Below are 21,523 nucleotides of genomic sequence, written 5' to 3'. Positions count from 1 at the left end.
AAAGCCCAGTCACTGCACATTCATTCCCCAGCAGCTGCTACAATGATCCAAACAGCAAGCTCCAAGAGAATTTCCACAGTATCATTTACTCTTATTGATACAAGGGGAGAAACCTCTATTTTCTTGAGGTACACAGATGCTAATTTTGCTTTTAAAAAACAACCACCACCAATGATCACAGGTCCTGTATAGAACTGAGAATATTAATCTTATTAGTTGAATAAGCAGAGGCCAGAAGCTCAGCTGGTGTGAGCCACACAGCTGAGTTACCACCAGCAACGGTTGCAGTATTTGGGTTATTTTAAGGTTTTAGCTCTTAAAAAGAGAAAGAGATACGTTTAGACTGAGCAGCAGCCACAGCTTTCTCGCTGCACTTTCAGCAGTTGGAAGACAAGCAAGGCACACACACTTCAAAGATTCAAGAAGATCTTGCACTTAAAAAAACAACAACCAGCAGCTATTTCTATGGTCCACTTCCCCGGGGAATTATATTCTGCAGTTTCAGCAATGTGTTTACATTGTCTCTTTTCAAGTTCTGCAAAGAATAGGAGGGAAGGGACATAAAACCCCAATTTATATCCTGCCAATTGATGCATGCCCAAAGCAGTGACAGTAGAACAAGCTTTACAATCCCCTCCCTGAGGAGAAAGGAGCAGTTACCGTATGCATACATTGCAACACATTGATTAGGTCAATCCCACCTGGGGAAGGCTATGCTTGATCCCTCTTGAATGACAGCTTTATTCTTTTTAAAATAACAACACTCCCCCATGATTCTATGTTTTTTGAAGAAATCCAGTGCCTTGGAAGGAATTCAACATAGGAGCAGATTACTCCACCAGTGTAAGCATTTTTGATTGCCAGATGAAAGAATCCACCCCCTCTTCCCCATCCCACCCCCCCATGCACTGTTTTGGGGGTTACTCCCCAATCCCCCCACAATCGTGGGTGATGGAGCACACAGGGGGAGGAGAAGAGGGAAAGCCCCAGAGTAGTAAAGGATGTCTTGGTCCTTATTGCTGGATGACGAATGAAAACAAACCGCACATGTGCTTAAAAAGCTAACCATCTCCAGCAAAATAAATAAATCACTTTGTTACGTTCTGTTTCAAGATGAATTGAAGGATATCATTTGAGAGCCCAGGCATTTGCTTTCTTTCCTCCAAACTAACTCTGGTTTCCGTGGGAATGGAAAAGCAGGTGCTGCTGGAGCGCTGAGGAAACACCTTGTTCTCATCTCTGTTCAAAACCATCTGGGCCATTTGGAGACTCTTCTGGGCATACGTCATTCCTTCTTTGCCTGCCAGCTCTGCAATTTTGACAGACAGGCACTGGGAAGCCGCTTCGTAGGCTGGACTCCCTCCAAACAGCTTCTTCTGGCAGCAAGTCCCATAAAACCTATCCAGAGATTGCCTGATGGCAGGCCCCCCTTCCTCCGTTTGCTCACATGTCCAAGACAAGGGAAGTTGACTAGGCTGAGGTAGCTCACCGTCCACACAGTTCTTTGGCTCTGCCTTCTCACATTGTCTAGGCCTCCAAGCTACGCTGGTTCCAACTGTGTGTGCTATGAAGACGTCGTTATTTGGGTCTGCCAGGGGGAAAGAAATTGCAAAGACATATTATTCATACTGAAGTAAGGAAAGGGAAATTCAAAAAGCTGACCAGTTTTGTTTTGTTCTTGAAATCATTTTTATTTGATTCTATAAGTGTAAATTTATTACAATACCAATTACATATCCATGAGATTTCCCTGAATCTCGAGAGTTCCCCCAATCCCCTTCCTGGGTCCTGTTGTTAACATTTCCAACTGCATATTATTTCATAGTCTATGTTTTGTATCTATCCATATTATCCATAGTATTTGTTATATTACAAGTGAGGTTAAAATCCTGCTAATGTTTTCATCTGCTTACAGTGGTCTCCTAAATAAATTATAATTTTTCCCATTCTTTCTTAAAGTTTTTATCTTCTTGGTTTCCAAGCTTTCAGGTTTGCCATTTTGGCATAGTATAACAGCTTGGTTTGCCAGTCGTCTCTGGTAGGGGATGGAGGGGGTTCCTTAAGTGTTCCTTACCCTTGCCCTGCTAAATTGGTTCAGGGATAACAGTGGTGTTATAAGATGGGGCCATAGTTTGACTCCATTAAGGCACATTCATATAGTACCCAATATTAGCTCAGTCAGTAGAGCATGAGACTCTTAATCTCAGGGTCATGGGTTCAAGCCACACACTGGGCAAAAGATTCCTGCATTGCAGGGAGTTGGACTAGAGGATCCATTCCAGCTCTATGATTCTATTATTTTCGTGGCACAAGGGATCAAAATGGATCCTCTGCCATCCCCAAGACGGCCCCTCATCAGTGGCTCAAAATCCCACAACATTATAAAACACAACAACGCCAAAATGAAATTTCGATGTTTATCTGCAAGGAGCTCCTGTATCACTTGAATGCTGTGGCTGAAATGATGTGAGCTTCCTTGGGGAAATAAGACGCTTATAAGTGTTTGTAATTTTCTTTGAAAATGAGGATAGTTTGTTTTTTAAAAGCCAAACAACAAAGCAGGGTGGGAATGTTGCCAGTGGTTAGGGCTTTTAAGCTTCCTGTAAAAATGTACATTTCCAAAGAGCAATAATTGGTCAACTACCTGGCTATATACATAATGACCCATCCGAGATGACTGTAGATATGCATATAAACACATTATACGTACATTAACATGAGTAAGATGTAAGTTATCGCTGTGCTAGATTTTATGCTATGCTGAGGCTCAGACTACATGTAATACTTAATCAGTCATTTGTTAATTTCCTCTCCGCTCTTCATCTTGTTTCAAAACATGAGAAGTGGCTATAGGAGACTAGAATCTTCAGCATTGCACTGAGAGGGAGGAACAGCTACTAAACCCTTCCCCCTCAATTCCCCCCCCCAAAAAAATTCAAATTTCATGGAAGATAGGGCTGTCAAAGACTACCGGTACTGGGACAACCCAGTCAGACGGGTGGGGTACAATTGTTGTTGTTATTTACTACCACTTGCCATGATGGCTATGCTCTAGCTCCACATCTGGAGGCAGCAATGCTTCTGAATACCAGATACTGGAAACCATGGGAGGGAAGAGTGCTCTTGTGCTCATGTTCTGCTTTCTGGCTTCCCACAGACCTCTGGTGGGCTGCCGTGAGAACTGGATGCTGGACTAGATGGGCCACTGGTCTTATACAGCAGGCTATTTTTTATGAAATCACAGTATTTTTGTAAATCACCAAGGTTGCTTTTCTCTCACCGTGTGCAGGAAAACGGTTTGTGGTGTGGGGGGCACTTTTCAGAGAGCAGTGTGAAAACCCTTTCTGAAACGCAGGCCCCACCTGCATTATACTTTTCAAGCAGCAAAATAGCACTGGAAGCAGTAATGGCTTTCCCCCAGGAAATCCCGAGACCTGTCACTTGTTAATGGTGCTGAGAGTTTGATTGTCAAAACTGGAATCTGTTAGAAGACCCCTGTATTACGAAACAGGGGTCTTCTAACCAGCAGTGGAGCGCTGTCTCTGATCCGGATGCTTTCAATGGGCCCCCAAAGACAGTGGCAAGGCGACAAAAGGCCTATCACATTCTGCGAGCCGGCAACCCCCAGCAGCCTTGCAAGGCTGGGATCCGGGGAGGGCAGCACCAGTGCGAGAAAAACGCAACAACCACATGCTGCACAAGTCACTATCCTTTCCTAGATGCCTTGAGAGAACAGGGTGGGGAGTGACCTGTGGGGATCTAACCCTAGATTCTGCCTCCACCCATTTTTTTGAGCTTAGCACATCCACATGCCAAGTTAACCCACATTGCTAACAGACGTGATCCTTGAGGTTTCATGGGGGTGGGGGACTGCTTACGGCTTCTTGCCCTCTTCCGCCTCTACAACCTTATGAGATTTGTGGCTGTTATGTAAGCCACTTGTGCCTTTTTGTTGGTTTGTTTTAAAAAGCCAGGTCTTTTATAATTCATTGAAACTTGAAGAGTGGAACAACACTTCATATAAATATGAAATCCCGTTCAAAGAAAACAGAGCTGAATACACAAGGCTATTAAACACAAAGCTGAGTCATCTTATGATGTGGCGCTACTAAAAAGTAATCACAGTATGGGCATACCCTCCACCCCACCCACTCAAGCACATTGTGCCTGTTATCAAGGGGAACTTTCTCCTTTTTATTTGCCAGCTTTCATCTTCCCTAATGAATCCACTTCATAAGCAATTGGGAACATAAATGTCTCTCCCTGATCTACAATATTGCATTTATATAGTGGCACAGAATGGAAAACCACCTTTTAACTATGAAAAAATGGATTCAGCTGAGGTGGGAAAGGACTCAATAAAGTTCAGGGTGAAGCACCACATCATAACCATACAAGGGATTGTTGTTGTGGTGGTGGTGGTTGCTGTTGAAAGGGAAACTAATACTGAGCTTCTCCCATCCTGATGCATGTGTAAAAAGTAAATAAATTACTAGCTTTCAAGAATAGAATCAGTGTGGTGTAATGGTTAGAGTGTTGGACTAAGATCTGGGAGACCTTGGTTCAAATCCTTACTCAGCCCTGAAGCTCATTGGGTGCCTCAGGACTAGTCACTCACTCACAGCCTAGCCTACTTCACAGGGTTGTTGTGAGGATAAAGTGGGGAAGAAGAGGAAACTTGTACACCACTTTGAGCTCCTTAGAGGAAAGATGGGATATAAATGTAATCAATGCACTTGCTCAAGAGACCGTTTATTAACTTAATGGTGTACCACCTCACAGTTTAAAAAAAGTATACATACAAAATATTTTACATGTTTCTCATGCTAGCTAAGAGGTTTTCATTTCTTTTTTGTTGGTGGGGAATTAACAGACAAATTTAAACTAGCTGAGGTTTTGACCTACTGTGCGGGCCACTGAATGTAGAAATTGCTTTATTTTCCATTTTCTTGATGTTTGACCTTGTAGATCATTATAACCTTCTGCTATAACTGTGCATTTCAATGGAGCCCTTTATAGATTTCCCTCTGATTTTGAAGCATCAGATACTAATGGAGGAAGTGTGCAGCATGCTAAAGTATCATCAAGCAATGCAAGCAATGATAAGACATGTTATTCCATATCAGGCACTCTGAATGTCCCTCTCACTTTAATCCATTGTTGTCCACTCAGAAGCTCCCTTTGGAGTTGCTCATTTAGAACATCTTGTCCATGCAAACCCAGATCTTGGTGGCAATACGGTATGCACCACCCCTCCCTTATCTAAACAGAATTAATACACATGCGCTTTGAAATGAGCAAGGAGGATATATATTTCAAACAATAGTTTTATAATGACAAATGTTAAAATTTAACTTTGCATCACATAGTACAAAGAAATTCAGGTGAGATTATCTAGTTTCTAGCTCTCTATCATCTTTGGTTAAGGCTCTAAGCGCAAGTCTATACATTACAACTGCTAAACAGAATCTATTCCACATGCATGTCGAATAGTTTGTGCAAAGATTCTCCCACTGCCGTGTGTAAAGTCAATACATGATAACTCTCCACATGACAGGAAAGGAAGAGGTCTCTGTGATTGCGAAGATCCCTATTTAGAACAGGGTTACATACTATGCATGATATACTTTTGTTTGGGCTCGGCATCCATGTAGACATTTAATTATCACTGGGAGAGGATCCAGTGCAGTTCTTGGTAGACTCCAGCTCAATTTAGCAGGTAAGACAACCTTCATAATTGGAAATGGCAACAAGTAGAGGTATCAATACCCTGCTGGAATGTAGCTCCTCAACAAACATACATTGCCATTCCCTCTTAATAAGGGCTACCTACAAGGGACCCAGGTGGCGTTGTGGGTTAAACCACTGAGCCTAGGGCTTGTTGATCAGAAGGTTGGCGGTTCGAATCCCTGTGACGGGGTGAGCTCCCATTGCTTGGTCCCAGCTCCTGCCAACCTAGCAGTTCGAAAGCACGTAAAAATGCAAGTAGATAAATAGGAACCGCTATAGCGGGAAGGTAAACGGTGTTTCCGTGTGCTGCTCTGGTTTGCCAGAAGCGGCTTTGTCATGCTGGCCACATGACCTGGAAGCTATCCGCCGGCTCCCTCGGCCAATAATGCGAGATGAGTGCGCAACCCCAGAGTCGGTCACGACTGTACCCTTTACCTTTACCTTTACAAGAGCACAGTAGATATCTAAAAAGGTTTTCTCCAGGAGTTTAAGAATCTTGGCCACATCAACTCTAGATTCTTATGATGATGTAGGCAACTGCAAGGCTGCCTGTTGCAGAACCTCCCTCTAGCACTGTTTTTTGCAGCATTAGAGATGAAAATAATTTGCAGTCAGAAACACATGGCCTTCAGATGAAGCTGTTGGTCTATACGCCTGACAGCTACAACAAATGCCCTACTGAAAAACATTGACAGCTGACAATCTAACAACAAAACTCTCACGAGCGTCACATAAATCAAGGGCAACAGAAGCAGGAGGAAGAGGAAGAACAGCCCCTTTCATGGTTGAGTTTCATCAAATGGGAAATGAAAATAACTTCCTTACCTTTGGTGTGATTATGCAACTCAGAAAGAGATGAATTAGGTACTCTAAAGCACTCATAACCCATTCTCAACACTGTGTACAGCAGGGATCCCCAAACTGCGGCCCTCCAGATGTCTTAGCCTACAACTCCCATGATCCCTAGCTAAAAGGACCAGTGGTCAGGGATGGTGGGAATTGTAGTCCAAAACATCTGGAGGGCCGAAGTTTGGGGATGCCTGGTGTACAGCATTGCTTAGGATTCAAAATTCTCTTAAGTACATTTCAGACAAAAGGAAGTTCACTTCAGTTTGGCTTTGATAGCTTCTAATTTAAGACACTGAAGTTTCAGAGAAGTTTCAATGAGGCACAAAAACAGGGGGCGGCAGAGTAAAGAGATGGGGGGGGGCAGAGATGAAAAGGAGAAAAAGGAAATCATGCAATTCTTTTAAAAAGTGTGTCCCAGGTAACAACTTATTTAGGGCAATAAGTGGTCCTGACTCTGACATAATTGGTCAACTATGATCTCACGGAAACAACAAAGCCTCACTGAAGTTGCCTTCAAGCCATCTGGGGATTGTTGCTGTTGCTGCTGCTAAATCTCACCACTGCAATGGTTAATAGAGGAAAACTATGAACAGCAGCAACAGCAAGGAAAGTGTGTTTGTGTCTTGGAAGGACGGAACAAAGATATTAAAAGGGGTGGCTAAATATAGGAATATATTTCTGCTACTTTCATCGTCTGAAGTACCACAACTCTTGGGAAAGTAACCAGTTTGAACTGAACATTCAGTAGCCAGATACAGTTAAAGGAGAAAAACATTACAGATACAGTAATCATTGACTTCACTCCTTCAACTTCAAGCTAACCTAACTTGAATATGGTAGTTCCTTCCAGTAGCACCTTAGAAACCAACTAAGTTTGTCATTAGTATGAGCAACTATGGTAGACCAACACAGCTACCTACCTGTAACTGAATATGGTAGACTGGCCTTCTGTGACTTCACAAATCCATGAATGGGCTGTGGTTACCAAGGAAACAGTCTTTTAAGCTCTGCTATGTTCTTTGCATTGTCTTACTCATTCTAGCCACTGGGGAAACATCTGGGGGAGATGTAGAGGTTCTGTGTTTAAAATATAGCATCTCAAGTGTTGCTTCATGAGCAAGAGGGTGAAAAACAAGTAGCAGGGCTGGGAGCTATTCAGTATATTGTACAGAACATGTATGACTATCTGCCTGTTAGACAAAAGTCATGAATGCAGTGAGTTCCTGGCCTCGGGAAATGAGGTCATTCCCTTGAGGCCAAGGTGGTTTACCTGAAAAAGCTAAGAGAGGCAGAAAGGTTGGTGGATGAGGCCTTTGGAAACTTGATAGATGTGCCCTGCTCAGCTCATCTCCTGTCATAGTGAATGAAGGTATCAGGGAAGCAGGGTGTCCCTTTGAAAGGTCTGATTCCTTGGAGGACAAGAAGGTATCTTCTCATTCCTCTGCAGGTGGCTTTTGGAAAAAAACTGTGTTGCCAACTACACAGATGCTTTCACTCTTCACTCAATTCCCTTTGTGATTCCCCAAACTGCGGCCCTCCAGATGTTTTGGCCTACAACTCCCATGATCCCTAGCTAGCAGGACCAGTGGTCAGGGAAGATGGGAATTGGAGTCCAAAACATCTGGAGGGCCTAAGTTTGGGGATGCCTGATCTAGAGCCTTTGAAAATAAATCTCTCTTTTTTCCTTCCACAGCTTCACCAATTTGCACTGGCTCCTGCAATTACTAGTATTGCCTTACATGCTCCAGTCTTATGATGGGAAGGCTCTTCATTAAGCACTTAAGATTTTGATATTAAAAGGTCTGAACTCTGAATGCAAAAGCAAACGGGTCCAAAAAGCATTAACACATACTTTTAAAGGCACAGAGCAAAGACATGAGGTGAGTAAAACTAATAGGGAATGTGGTCTGGGGGTAATTATCTGATATGAACTTCGAATAGGGTGATTAATGGATACACCAAAAGCCAAGTATTGTTGAAGAAAAATAATGTTGCATTTTTAAGTTGGAAAACAGATAACCACGCTCTCTATGTTCTTTGTTAAAAATAAACGGATCATGTTCTGCCTTCCTCCACTGCCTGCATTATAAAGCCATAACATATAGAAAGATAAGAAATGACAGTTAACAGCCTGTTTAATTGCTTCTCAGCGAAAAAAGAGGTCTCTGCAGGAAACTCAGTCAAGCCCCTTGAGCCTTCCACTCAGAATCCTGTCTTTTGTGCCACATTTTCAGAAACAAATATATTATCCTTATCCGAGAGCTAAATTTCTTCTAAAAGGCAGGAACAAAAAATGAAGTCTGACCAGTAGGGTGGCCTCATTAAATAGGATGAAGGGCAGCTGTTCAATGGGGATTCAAACCAAGAAGACTGGGCTCCCCCACAGGCAAAACAGGATTCGGGCCTACATCAGATGTGGGGAAGGACAGTGGGAAACCTTTTTCTGCCCAAAGGCCACATTCCATTCTGGGGGACAAGAGTTAGTGGTGGGCAAGGCAAGAGGCAAAAGTGGTCAGAAACACTGATGCAAATATTACCTTTGTACAATTGTCTAGTTTCTGTGCGCACTCACACACCTCTCTCTATCATGGGAGTTGTAGGCCAAAACATCTGGAGGGCCGCAGTTTGGCGATGCCTGATCTAGTCCAACCCCCTGCATTGCAGGAATATTCAGCTGTCCCATATGGGGTTCAAACCTTGATGTTATCAGCACCATGTTCTAACCAACTGAGCTTTGCTGAAAAACATTGGTGGTGCCACAGCTGTGAGACTCCATCTCCCTAAGGAAATCCCCACTCTCTTCCCACCTTTGGAAGAGCTCTGGAAACCTTTTTCCTCGAGGTTTCTTTTAGTGAATGGTGTATTCTTCTTGCTAGTTCTCAGATCAGATGTCTGTTGATGTCCTTTTAATCTGCGTGCGCATTTGCTGCATCATTTTACATTTATTTTATTGTTGTTGTGCTCTCTTGTGATTTTTAAAGGCAGCTTAAAATGCCTTAAAGAAAGCTGACTTCAAAATAAAATGATTGGGCTTAGGCTGCAATCTTATACCCACTTGGCTGCGGATAACCCCACTAAACCCAATGGACTTGCTCCTGAGTAGACATGTCTAGAAGCAGGGGCGTAGCCAGGATCAAAACTAGGGGGGGGGCAAGCCATGGTCGTTCAGGGGCGGGGCCAAGGCACAGAAGGGGAGGGGCCACAAAGTGGGCGGGGCTAAGGGGCCAGTGGGCCTGATGACATCGTGGCGGTGGCAGCAGCGGCCACCTTGTGCTTCTGGGGCTGGTAGCGTTGGCGGCTACCCTGCTTGGCTGGAGAGGACGGGAGGGTCGGGTAAATACCGTATTTGATAGAGTCATCCCCCCATGTTGATGGGCTTTCTATGTGGGGCTTATCTGCCACCCCCCGTATTTTATTAAGGATGGAAGAGGGAGGGAAGGAAGGAAGAAATAGAGAGAGAGATAACTCATATTTGTGGGTGTCTCTGGATGACGCTGTGATGCTGGAACTCTGCAGCAAGAGGACGGGAGGGTCGGGCAGGCGAGAGGGGGTGGCAGGGCGGGCGAGGGCGAGGCAAGGCATGGCCGCAGCCACGACGGCTCCGAGGCGTTGCTGCATATCAGCATAATATTTCAACCATGGTTCAAGCCCCACCTTAGGAAAAAAATCCTGCATTGCAGCGGGTTGGACTAGATGACCCTTGTGGTCCCTTCCGACTACAATTCTACGATTCTATTGATATATTACCATACCATATGCATCGTTCTGCTTTCTTGAATTGTCGTACTCCTAGGCATAGCAGCCAACTCCTAGAGGCCTAGGTGCCTCTCCCCCCCCCCAATTACTGGTAAATACAGTATTTGAAAGAGTCATCCCCCCCATGTTGATGGGCTTTCTATGTGGGGCTTATCTGCCCCCCCCCTGTATTTTATTAAGGATGGAAGAGGGAGGGAAGGAAGGAAGAAATAGAGAGAGGGATAACTCATATTTGTGGGTGCCTCTGGGTGACGCTGTGATGCTGGAACTCTGCATGTACAGGAGCCTTGTAAGCAGCTTTCTCTCTGCTTGATTTACAGCAGGCACGTCCAACAGGTAGATTGTGATCTACCAGTAGATCACTGGATGTCTGTGGTAGATCACTGGTAGGTCACTGGCCCCCCTAAAAAAAGCTCACCCAAAATTTTCCTCCTCCCTCAAAAAAGTTGAACTATGACCTGAAGCCCTAAACAAAAATGGGCCTCCCTCCCTCCTAAAAGAAGCTCAACAAGTTTGACCTAAACCCAAAAAAACAGGGCTTCCCTTCCTTTAAAAAAAACTCAACAGCTTTGACCTGAACCCCCCAAAAGGGGGTAGATCACCCCCAGTTTTAAACTCTCAGTAGATCAGAGTCTCTTGGGAGGTGGCCACCCCTGATTTACAGTATACAGATGCAGGAGGAGGGGCAGACTGGAACACCAATGCTTTTTATAAACATCACTGTGTCTGTCAAAGCTACAGCCCCCCCTTTCTTATTCACTTCTTTTTAGCCTTGCAGAGCCACCTTAGTCAAATTGAATCCTCTGAGTCTGCACCCTCATTAAATCGCCAATAGAACTCTTAATGCTCCTGAATGCTCATTAACAACTCCCACTTAAGAACAATAGGGTGAAATGGTCAGCTATCGAATCTTGCCTGGGGATATATGCTCCATTGTCTTAACTGCTTAACTACTGGTAGCCACTTTGCTTTATTTATTTGATGTGTTTTTGTTACTGCTGTGTCCCCCCCCCCAGCAAGCGGAGACTTAGCTGCTCTTGCTAAAGCAAAGCCCTTTCCACTTCAGTTTTTGGAGGGGAAAAGTGCTGGTTATGGTCTGTAAAATACATTAATTTTTTTGCTTCTAGGGGGGGCAGCTGCCCCCTCCTGCCCCCCTGCCTACGCCCATGTCTAGAAGTCTAGTCAGTTCTCCCTCCCTCCTAAATAAAATGTGTTTGGAAAAGTGTTCAGAGGGGGCCCTGTGTGGTCCCCAAGGGCACCATTGTGCCCACTAGGGCCTCCCTTAGCTCAGCCTCTCCTACACTGAACATGTCCCCTTAAATATGTCCATTTATTGAATACCCACCCTTCCAACTGTTCTGAACAGTGGGAATCACTTCTCTCTGTGGGCAAGTGAAGTGGTATCTGATGTAGGTATCTTTTTCCTGTTGATGGGGGCTGATGGGGCAGGAAGCTATGCCTACACCATTTTGTGGTCTCATCTGTTTGTTGATTTGTGAATCACCTTCCACACATATATCCCAAGGTGATTTACAGACATATCCTTAAAATTAGTTAAAGTAATGTTAAAACGAGTACAAGTTTATAAATTTTAAAACTGTAAAAAATGAACACCTAAGGTGGGCACATATTCATCTAGCTGGAAAGGTTTGTCAAAACAAAAATGTCTTCAATGGTTTCCATAAAGTACTGCTAGTTTTTTTGCTCTTTTGTATGTGGCAGCCATTTTGCACTATGCCACACCCCCATGGCAGTCATTTTGTGCTATTCCACGCCCTGGTGGCAGTCATTTTCTGAGTGGTGCCCACTTGACTTTCTCAAAATTCCAGATGAACCTACAGACCCTCAAAAGGTTGGCTAACTCCTTTGAACTCTACTTCCTTCTCTACTTTGAACTCTACTTCCTTCTCCCCCTCTACACACAGAGACCTTCAGCAATTCTTTTGATCACCTAGGCTAGTCTATATCACACTGCACTCTTAAAAAAACCACACACAAAACACTTTTCACCTGCTTGGGCATGCTCAGATTTCAACAGAACAAATGACTGAACAGTAACTTCTATGTTGAAAAAAGCACAAGTGGGAGACAACTCTTCCAATATATTTCAAAACATTATTAAGTTGTTAACTTTCATTCTTATTTTCTGTCTCCCAAGCTGCTAACAGGGCTCTGGGTTGCTTTCCCACCCCCCTGTCTTCTGAATTGAAGCAGATTTATGCAGTTTTTATTCTTTTCAAACTATAGTAAATAATAAAGGATGAGAACATAAAAAATAATTGGATCATAGATACCAATCAGTCCCTGAAAGGATAACTTGCTACTAAAGAAAAAATATGTAAAGCAAAATCAGAAAGAAAAAAGGAACCAGATAAAAATGTACAGTGTAAGACAATGAAACAAAAACTGAGATTTGATTATTCAGACAATCCTTTTGGGTTTGCGTTGTAAAGATTTTAAGCATGCTAACTGGCTGGTCGACTCTACTGAAGCAGGTTTGGGCACAATATTTTATTAAAATAAGACTGCTCATAAACAGGACAGATTTAACACTGGGAAGAAGGGCTGGAGATTGATGCCACATGTTTTCCCAGTTATGCTTTTCTCCAACAGCACAGATATCATAATGCATTATAGTAAGTTAAGGTTACAGAATCCACACCACAGTTTGTGTGTGTTGTGCAGCTGTGGCAGCCACCAAGTAGGTTTTGTAGGCCTGTTGCAACCTAAACTCAGCCATTGTCGCAACAGGCTGCTATATTGTAGTTTTAAAAAATGGAATGCTCCTGAGTCTGCATGGTGGGGGTCAGCATCCTGACCTAAGGTGGGTTGCAACAACAGCACTACCACTACACAAAGTTATGGTTTAAAAGTTTAAGAAATGGGATCCCAAATGTATGTTTGGCTTAAAGTGCATCCCAGGGCTGAAAACCATAGGAGGTCACTGCTCTAGATCAGCATTTCCTAACCTCAATGTGTTTTGGATCACAAATGCTATCATCTCTAACCAATTACGAGGAGATGGGAAACTTCTGGAGGGCACCAGGTTGGAGACAGTGCCTGGGTCCACCCAGAGCTGAACTGCGGTGATGACAAGGACAATGAGCAAGATCCTGCTCCCCCTTTGCACATTTGACTTACAGAACTTCCAACTGGGTGAAAGTGATGAGGCTGAAGCTGGTTACTCTCTCTCAACACTGTATTGCTGGCTCCCAGTTCCTTACTCAAAACAAGAGTTGCATGAACAGCCTGAATAAGGAACTGATGTCTATGTGCTTCGGTGCCCCAAAACAAGTTGTGGGCTGCACCATATCATACAACTCCATGACTGGCCGGGAACAAGAAAAATGAACTGAGAGCTAGTCACCTGTTTCAATCTTGGGTGAAAGGGGCTGACTGAATTCTTTTGGCTTAAATCCCCTGTATTCGGTAGTTACAACAGTTTATGATGTCAAACTATTTTCAAGGACTAATATTGTAACAGAAAGGGGTTATGGGAGGTATGTGTGCACTTTGCTCTGTTGAAGGCGTGAAAACAGTCAAATGTCTTCAAAGATAGCTTCTTAAATAATGAAAAGGATTTGACATGCTTAAATGAAGCCATAGGGATGAAAACCACTTATCCTGAACGCTCTGAGCCAATTAAGTTGACAAGATACAAGGGAGGAGACTCTAATAAGCTTCCCCACAATGTTCTTCTTGGTCCACGGGTCGAAAAAATGGCACCATTGGGACGATCTGGAAGGATTAAAAATGGTAGCCTGGTTTTTACCCCTAGTAAAATTAGCAGTCGTCATCGCTATCCATAATGAGTAGTTTTATCTGGGAAAAACACATTCACTGTGTGTGTGGTAAAAGATAGTAAAAAATAGAAATACTCAATGTGGAGCTATACACTTGACACTTTTTGCCAAATCAGAGCCCAGCTCGACTAGAAAAGAACCGCAATATACTGAAATGTGCCTATCCTTTTAAAGAATGGGCTCAGCCTACCAAACTATTATAATATTGGGGTCTCTGTATTTAACCTTTTATTTGTACTTGGTGCGGGTTAAACCACAGAGCCTAGGGCTTGCCGATCAGAAGGTCAGCGGTTCGAATCCCCACGGCGGGGTGAGCTCCCGTTGCTTGGTCCCAGCTCCTGCCGACCTAGCAGTTCGAAAGCACGTCAAGTAGATAAATAGGGCTCAGCCTACCAAACTATTATAATCTTGGGGTCTCTGTATTTAACCTTTTATTTGTACTTGATGCGGGTTAAACCACAGAGCCTAGGGCTTGCCGATCAGAAGGTCAGCGGTTTGAATCCCCACGACAGGGTGAGCTCCCGTTGCTCAGTCCCAGCTCCTGCCAACCTAGCAGTTCGAAAGCATGTCAAAGTGCAAGTAGATAAATAGGTACCGCTCCGGCGGGAAGGTAAACAGCGTTTCCGTGCGCTGCTCTAGTTCGCCAGAAGCAGCTTTGTCATGCTGGCCACATGACCTGGAAGCTGTACCCCGGATCCCTCGGCCAATAAAGCGTGATGAGAGTCGGTCACGACTGGACGTAATGGTCAGAGGTCCCTTTACCTTTTTAACAAAACAATAGACACAACAAGTAACTTTCAACATTATAACATTTTAACCAAATGACTGCACTATAGGACCAAGTGAACAGTTACACTAGCACAACTTTTCCCTGCACAATGTAACTTCCTCACCCATCCCTCTCCTGTGCACCCCTTAAACCTGCTACGGGGGTTCCCCTAACCATCTGCAGCAGACTTAAGGTGTGTGGGGCTCACACAGAATGAGGAGAGGTCAAGGAAGTTACACTGTGCAGGTAAACATCATTGTGCTTGTGTAAATGTATAGTTGGATACCACTCAGAGTGTGTGTGTGTGTGCGCGCGCGCTGATCACGCACGAAACACACACCATTATTACAGCAACTCTACAATTCCTCCAATTTGTTTACCTTTTGGCATGTAGTTGTAATGCAGAGCAAAGGACCATGAGCATGCATCCAAATGTGATTCTGGGCTTGGAAAGGTTGGGGAGCCCTGCTTTAAATCTATACTAAGACAAGTTAACAGCTTTTGTTCCACTATAGTGCTATAATGAAGGCTGAATACTTGCTAGAAGTTCAAATGAAAATGATGGAGTATATGGAACTGGCTAAGATGACCGGGAGAATCCGCGACCGGGGAGAAGTGACAGAAGAAGATTGGAAAGATTTCAAAATTTATTTTAAAAAATATGGTAAAATTGTATATTGAGATTAGATTTAGAAGTTTATAGAAACTGCAGGTTTGGGAATTATGTGAAGTAAATTGATGTATGAGAGATTTGAAATCATAAGGAGTTTTAAATAATGAATTGGAAATTGCTAAAGATAAAGGAGTATTGAACCGCAGACGGAGGGAATTTGAGGAAGTCCCCCCCCCCATACAATGTTAAAAGAAAAGGATTTTGCATTTGGATTTTTGTATTTGTCTTTTTAATGTTGTTTTATTGTTTATTGTTATTTTTATATTTTGTTGTTTCTTTTTGTTGTAAAATCAATTTAAAAATTATTATTAAAAAAGAAGAAGTTCAAAGGCCCATTTAAAAGTCAGGATTCACACTACAAAGGGACCTTGACAAGATGACAATTTTACTTTTTTTTATTGCTCTTTTGTCCTTTGTTTTATCGCTTTGTTTGCGTTTTAATCCTTGATTCTGTTTTGTTTGCGTTTTAATCCTTTATTCTGACTTTTATTACTGTATGTTTTATATACATAATATTTTCAGTGTTTGTATTTCCAAATGTGACATGTCACATTATCTTTGACATGGCCATTACAGAAGATAGGCTAGAGCAGAGCTTTCTAAACTTTTCATGTTGATGACACACTTTTTAGATATGCAGCATTTCGCAACACAGTAATTCAGTTTTACTAGCAAACCGGAGTTTAAACTAACCCCTTTCCAGCCACGGGAGGAGCACAGGGAGCGTTCTCAGGACACATCTATACGCTGCAGCCGACACACTAACCTGTTGTGACACACAATTTGGAAAGCTCTGGGCTAGAGTATGTGTAAAGTAAGTATATGTAGCAGTCGAAAGTACAAAGCTTGATTTACATAGGCCCATCAAGTCTGAATTGTTTATGTTTAAAGTTCTGCCATAAATAGGCAAGGATATAAAAAAGAATGATCTTGTTCCTTTCTGATGAAAGCCAAAGAAAGTGGCTCCAGGATGCAGAGTTTTTGAGAAGTCAACACTGGCACCTCTTTCAGAACAAAGGGTTCCATGTCTCATGCAAATGAGAATTTTCCCAATTCTTCAAAAGAGGCATTCCAGGGGGTGAATAATCTACACAGTACTTTGTAAATCAGGAAAGCCACTTGACACCTTCTTGAAATGTGCAGAATGCTGACTATAAAGAGTCTTTAAAAGGGTGGATGGCTTTAGCAATCAGCAGACTGCCTGCCAGTCTAAATTGCCCACATGAAATTCACTCTAGTCAAAAAGGTACCAATTAATAACTGAACAAGCTTCATTCCCATAACTATCTTTAATACAGCATATTTACAATCCCATCTGTCACAACTATAAACTGGTAAAAGACCACAGTTTATGAACAGTTGCTTCTGTGAATGAATAAAAAGTTATTTGGCAGGGGAAACAAAGTGGGGTTTACTCCCTGCGGGCACATTAACAACCTAATCAGCACCACAGTATAAAATAGAGAATTTATGGCCTAGCCCAGTGGTTCCCAACAGGTGGTCCGCGGACGCCCAGGGGTCCGCGAGCTATGCCAGAGGGGTCCGCAAGATGCTATTAGAATTAAAAATATATTAAATATATTTCGTATGATAACAGATTTTTTGTTTTGGCTGCTTCCTGCATGAGCAGAGACTAGCGCAAAACTAGAATTAGATGAGGCAGTAGTTCTGCTGTATGCCGTTAGGTGGCACTTTACAAACACTACTGTTTTGCAAAGAGGCAGTGCGCGCATTCTACTAACGCTAACCTCCCCAAGATGCTTTGCGCGCGTCGGCTTCATTTTTGCGCTACTGCGCAGGTACCCTGTCTTCTCCATTCCCCTCCCTCCTCTCTAGACTCTTAAAAAAAGACTCTTAATTTGGCTCTCCCTTTTTAATTTTAGGATTAGGAATTAATGGGGGTCCTTGTCACAATAGCGGCTCAATGAGGGGTCCTCGAGAAAATTTTGTTGGGAACCCCTAGCCTAGCCTCTGCTTCCATATTAACCACAGGGACATGTTAGAAACCCTCCATCACTTTCGGAACTCAGCTTTTGTATAGCTATCACTAGAACTAGAGTGAGATGGGCCAGTCCTAATATTAGGCAGAGTGAGCAGCTTTCTCAGGTGGTAGATGCTAGGGAGCAGGGAAGAGGGGGCAAAAATGAGTACTGCCCTTGTTGCACACAAGGAGCAAATTGGAACACCCCACCACTGCCCATGACCACACACCCAGTGAGCCAATGAGATTCTGTATCACAATGAGGTATCTCTCCTCCTGTAGATCAGGCAGAGCTATCACTAGCCAGAAGCTGACCCAGGAGTTCTGGAAACTGTGATGTAAATTGGAGGCTTACAACCAAAGGTCTGGCTTGCCTTCTTTCCTTCGGGGTTCTGTAGTCTCCTAAGAAGGCTGATCGCCGAAGAATGGACGCTTTTGAATTATGGTGCTGGAGGAGACTGTTGAGAGTCCCATGGACTGCAAGAAGATCAAACCTATCCATTCTTAAGGAAATCAGCCCTGAGTGCTCCCTGGAAGGACAGATCGTGAAGCTGAGGCTCCAATACTTTGGCCACCTCATGAGAAGAGAAGAATCCTTGGAAAAGACCCTGATGTTGGGAAAGATTGAGGGCACTAGGAGAAGGGGACGACAGAGGACAAGATGGTTGGACAGTGTTCTCGAAGCTACGAACATGAGTTTGACCAAACTGCGGGAGGCAGTGCAAGACAGGAGTGCCTGGCATGCTATGGTCCATGGGGTCACGAAGAGTCGGACACGACTAAACGACTAAACAACAACAACAATCTTAAAATTGCATATTGACAGTAAGCAGGGGTCATACAAAAAGCTGGGAGAGAAAGGATAATCCAAACTGACCCTCAACGTAACTGGCTGGACGATGAAACCAGTGCAATCCTACCGTGTTTCCCACATTTTAAGACACCGTCTTATATTAATTTTACTCAAGAAAATACGCCTATGGCTTATTTTCGGGGGGTGTCTTTTTTAAAAAAATATTATTACTGTAAGTACCCCTCCTTACCGCGGCCAGCATTGCTGCTGCTGGGTCCCGCTAGCTCAGGGCGCACAGCAAGGAGGACGCCTCTGACCAAAAGTTTAAGGGGGGCGTGTCGGGAATGTTCCATTTGGCAGGGGGGAGTTGGAGGCACAATAGTCCTCCATTGCAGGGCCTTCGTGGTCCCTTCCAATTCCACAATTCTGTGAAACCGGAGGACATAATCGACAATGGTGGCATATGACAAAGGCGACGCTAAGCAAACCAAGCCGAGAACGGATGGCATAGGCAGAAAAGTCCCTCCTCCCCTCCTCCCCCGACGCTGCGGTGGACCTGCTGGCGGTGCTGAGCGGGGGGCCGAGGCCGTAGAGCATGGCTCATGCAGGTGGCTGGAGCGGGAGCGCTGGGGCTGCCGTGGGGCTGAGCTGCACCATGCAGGCATTGCTGCTGGCGTTGCTGCTGAGGCTGGCGCCGGTGGGGGACATGCCCGTGCCTGTGCCCGCAGCAGTGGCGAGGGTGAGGGTGCTGGCCGGCTCGGCGCGCTGCGCTTGGCTGTTGCTGCGCCGAGCACCGGATCGAGGACCCGGTCTGCAGAGTTAGCGCCCAGCAACGCCGCACGGAGCATCGCCTCCTCAATCCAGCACGGCGCTGCTGAGCGCTGACTCTGCAGACCGGATCCTCGATCCGGTGCTCCGTGCAGCGCTGATCAGTGCTGACCCGGCAGGCCACCGGATCAAGTAAGCAGCCTGGAAGCTTCCCAGGGTGGTGGGAAAGAAAGAGGGAAAAGATGTCGGCGGGGAGAGAAAACGCGTGAGTCCTCTCCCTTTCTTTCCTGCTTAGCCAGCTTGTGGGCAGGCCGAAGCAATCGAGCCGACGTCTCTAATGACAGAACAGCTTCTGTTATTAGAGACGTTGGCTCGATTGCTTCGGCCTGCCCACAAGCTGGCTAAGCAGGAAAGAAAGGGAGAGGACTCACGCGTTTTCTCTCCCCGCCGACATCTTTTCCCTCTTTCTTTCCCCCCTCCCACCACCCCGGAAAGCAACATAGGCGAGGATCAATTGCTTTCGCCCAGGGGTTGCCATTTTACAGGAACAAACAACGTGAAAAGAAAACAGAAGCAACAAGCCCAGTCAGCAGTGCCTCCCTCCCTCCAACTCCCCCCCCCCCCCGCCAAATGGAACTTCTCGACAACCCCCTAAACTTTTGGCCAGAGGCGTCCTCGGCCCCGTTCCCACCTTCGCTGCTGGGCGCCGACCCTGCAGGTAGACCTATGTCTTATTTTCGGGGTATGTCTTATATTTTAAAAATCTTAAAAATCCTGCCATGGCTTACTTTATGACTACGGCTTAAAAAAGGGGAAACACGGTAGTTCACAAGGGAGGGTGATGGGTGCAGTGTAGTGAAGAAGAGCTGTTTCCTGCTACTTTAGCAGTGCCTCTGGTGAAATATAGGAACCAGAGCTCCCTGCCTTTCGATGAAAACTATGCAGCTGCATCTCTCTACTAATGTGAAAAACAGCCACTGCAAAAACATGTTTCTCTCTCACCTCCACCCCACCTCCTGACCACTCAACAAAATAGAAAAGACTAGTGTGTTTTCCAACATTAACAGCCCAGGGATAGGAAAGGAGGTGATTGAAAGAAATTGCATTACAGAGGCAGGTAAATTATATTAGTCAGAGCAGGCTACCCAGCAAGAAACACTTTAGGCAGTGATAAACATCAAGGCATATTAAATTGTCCTTTAAAAAACCAGGTCATTTGTAATTCTTAAAACAAACAAAGAAAAAGAGTGCAGAGCTTTTAATTGCTTTTGCCACAGATGCCAAGCAAACCCACCTTATCAGGCTTATCTTTAAGAGAGGTAATTAGTTTCCAGCACATGTACCTGTGTAAGCAACATCGTGACACTGTCTCTCCCCCCCCCCCCCAAAGAAATTGTTTTTTTTAAATATGCCCTTGTTTTAATAAAGACCATCTGCACAATGGTAGATGCATCAAAAATTACAGATCCCCAGACAAGCCCTGCTCAGGCAGAATGCTAAATTTAATTAAACTTTCCGTATCAGTTGAGATTTATTTTTGTAAGGGAGGGTGGTTCATTGCTGCTACATATCCCACACAGTTACACATCGCTAGTTGTTCCTTTTTCTCCCTTTTCTTTAATAAAAGTTCTCTATCTGGAATCATTTTCATTTCCTCTTCCTCACATGGTTTGGGCATAAAATATTAAGGGAAACAGATGAACAGATTCCTGTTTCCCAAAGTTAAAGGGATCAAATTAAGTAGGCATCTGCATGGTGAGAAGCTGCATAAAATATTCACAAGTTTCTAGTATGCTTGGAGAGTGGGTTCACATTACTCCATTTTTTATTTACTTATTTATTACATTTATACCCCACCTTTCCTCCAAGGAGCTCAAGGTGGCTACATGAATCTTCAGGCCAAGCAACTGGCCCTTAAAGAATCTGTAGCTCTCCAACAAAGGAGGCAGATGCAGTGCCCTCCAAAAGTTGCTAGACTACAACTCCCAGCAACTCCAGTCAGCAAAACCAATGGTGAGGGAGAATGGGAGATGAACTCTGACAACACACCGGAGGGTACCATGTTGGCTACCTTTGGAGTAGAGCACAGGAGCGGTGGACTGAAAAAAGACGTACAGTGGTACCTTGGGTTACGAACGCGATCCGTTCCGGGTCGCAGTCCGTAACCCGAAAAGTTCGTAACCCGAAAACGCCATTTTGCGCATGCGCAAAGCGCTATTTTAGCGCTTTGTGCATGCGCAAATGTGCGCAGCGCTTCTGCGCACACACACGCGGCAAAATACTTCCGGGTTTGCGCAGTTCGTAACCCGAGTTGTTCGTAACCCGAGGTGTTCGCAACCCGAGGTACGACTGTAGTTCACTTTCAACCCTTGTTGGAGCAAGTTGCTCAATAGGAGCTCTC

At 44.4% G+C, this 21,523-nt stretch overlaps 1 protein-coding gene across 2 annotated transcripts in view; it reads right to left on the bottom strand.

Annotated features, from left to right (window-relative positions):
- Positions 1-887: 887 nt before the first annotated feature.
- SHLD1 (shieldin complex subunit 1) overlaps positions 888-21,523 on the bottom strand; it is a 55,372-nt gene continuing 34,736 nt past the window's right edge. The window contains exon 4 of one of the 2 annotated variants that reach the window (XM_035110130.2): positions 888-1,588. In XM_035110130.2, the coding sequence (XP_034966021.2) occupies positions 1,089-1,588 (500 nt within the window). In that variant the 3' untranslated portion in view covers positions 888-1,088. The remainder of the gene's footprint in view (positions 1,589-21,523) is intronic. The other variant, XM_035110129.2, reaches the window with a different exon arrangement.

The sequence above is a fragment of the Zootoca vivipara genome, chromosome 3 (assembly GCF_963506605.1).
Source record: "Zootoca vivipara chromosome 3, rZooViv1.1, whole genome shotgun sequence".
Classification (NCBI taxonomy): domain Eukaryota; kingdom Metazoa; phylum Chordata; class Lepidosauria; order Squamata; family Lacertidae; genus Zootoca; species Zootoca vivipara.
The sequence above is the reverse complement of the archived record's forward strand: the minus strand, read 5'-3'. Positions and strand labels throughout refer to the sequence as shown.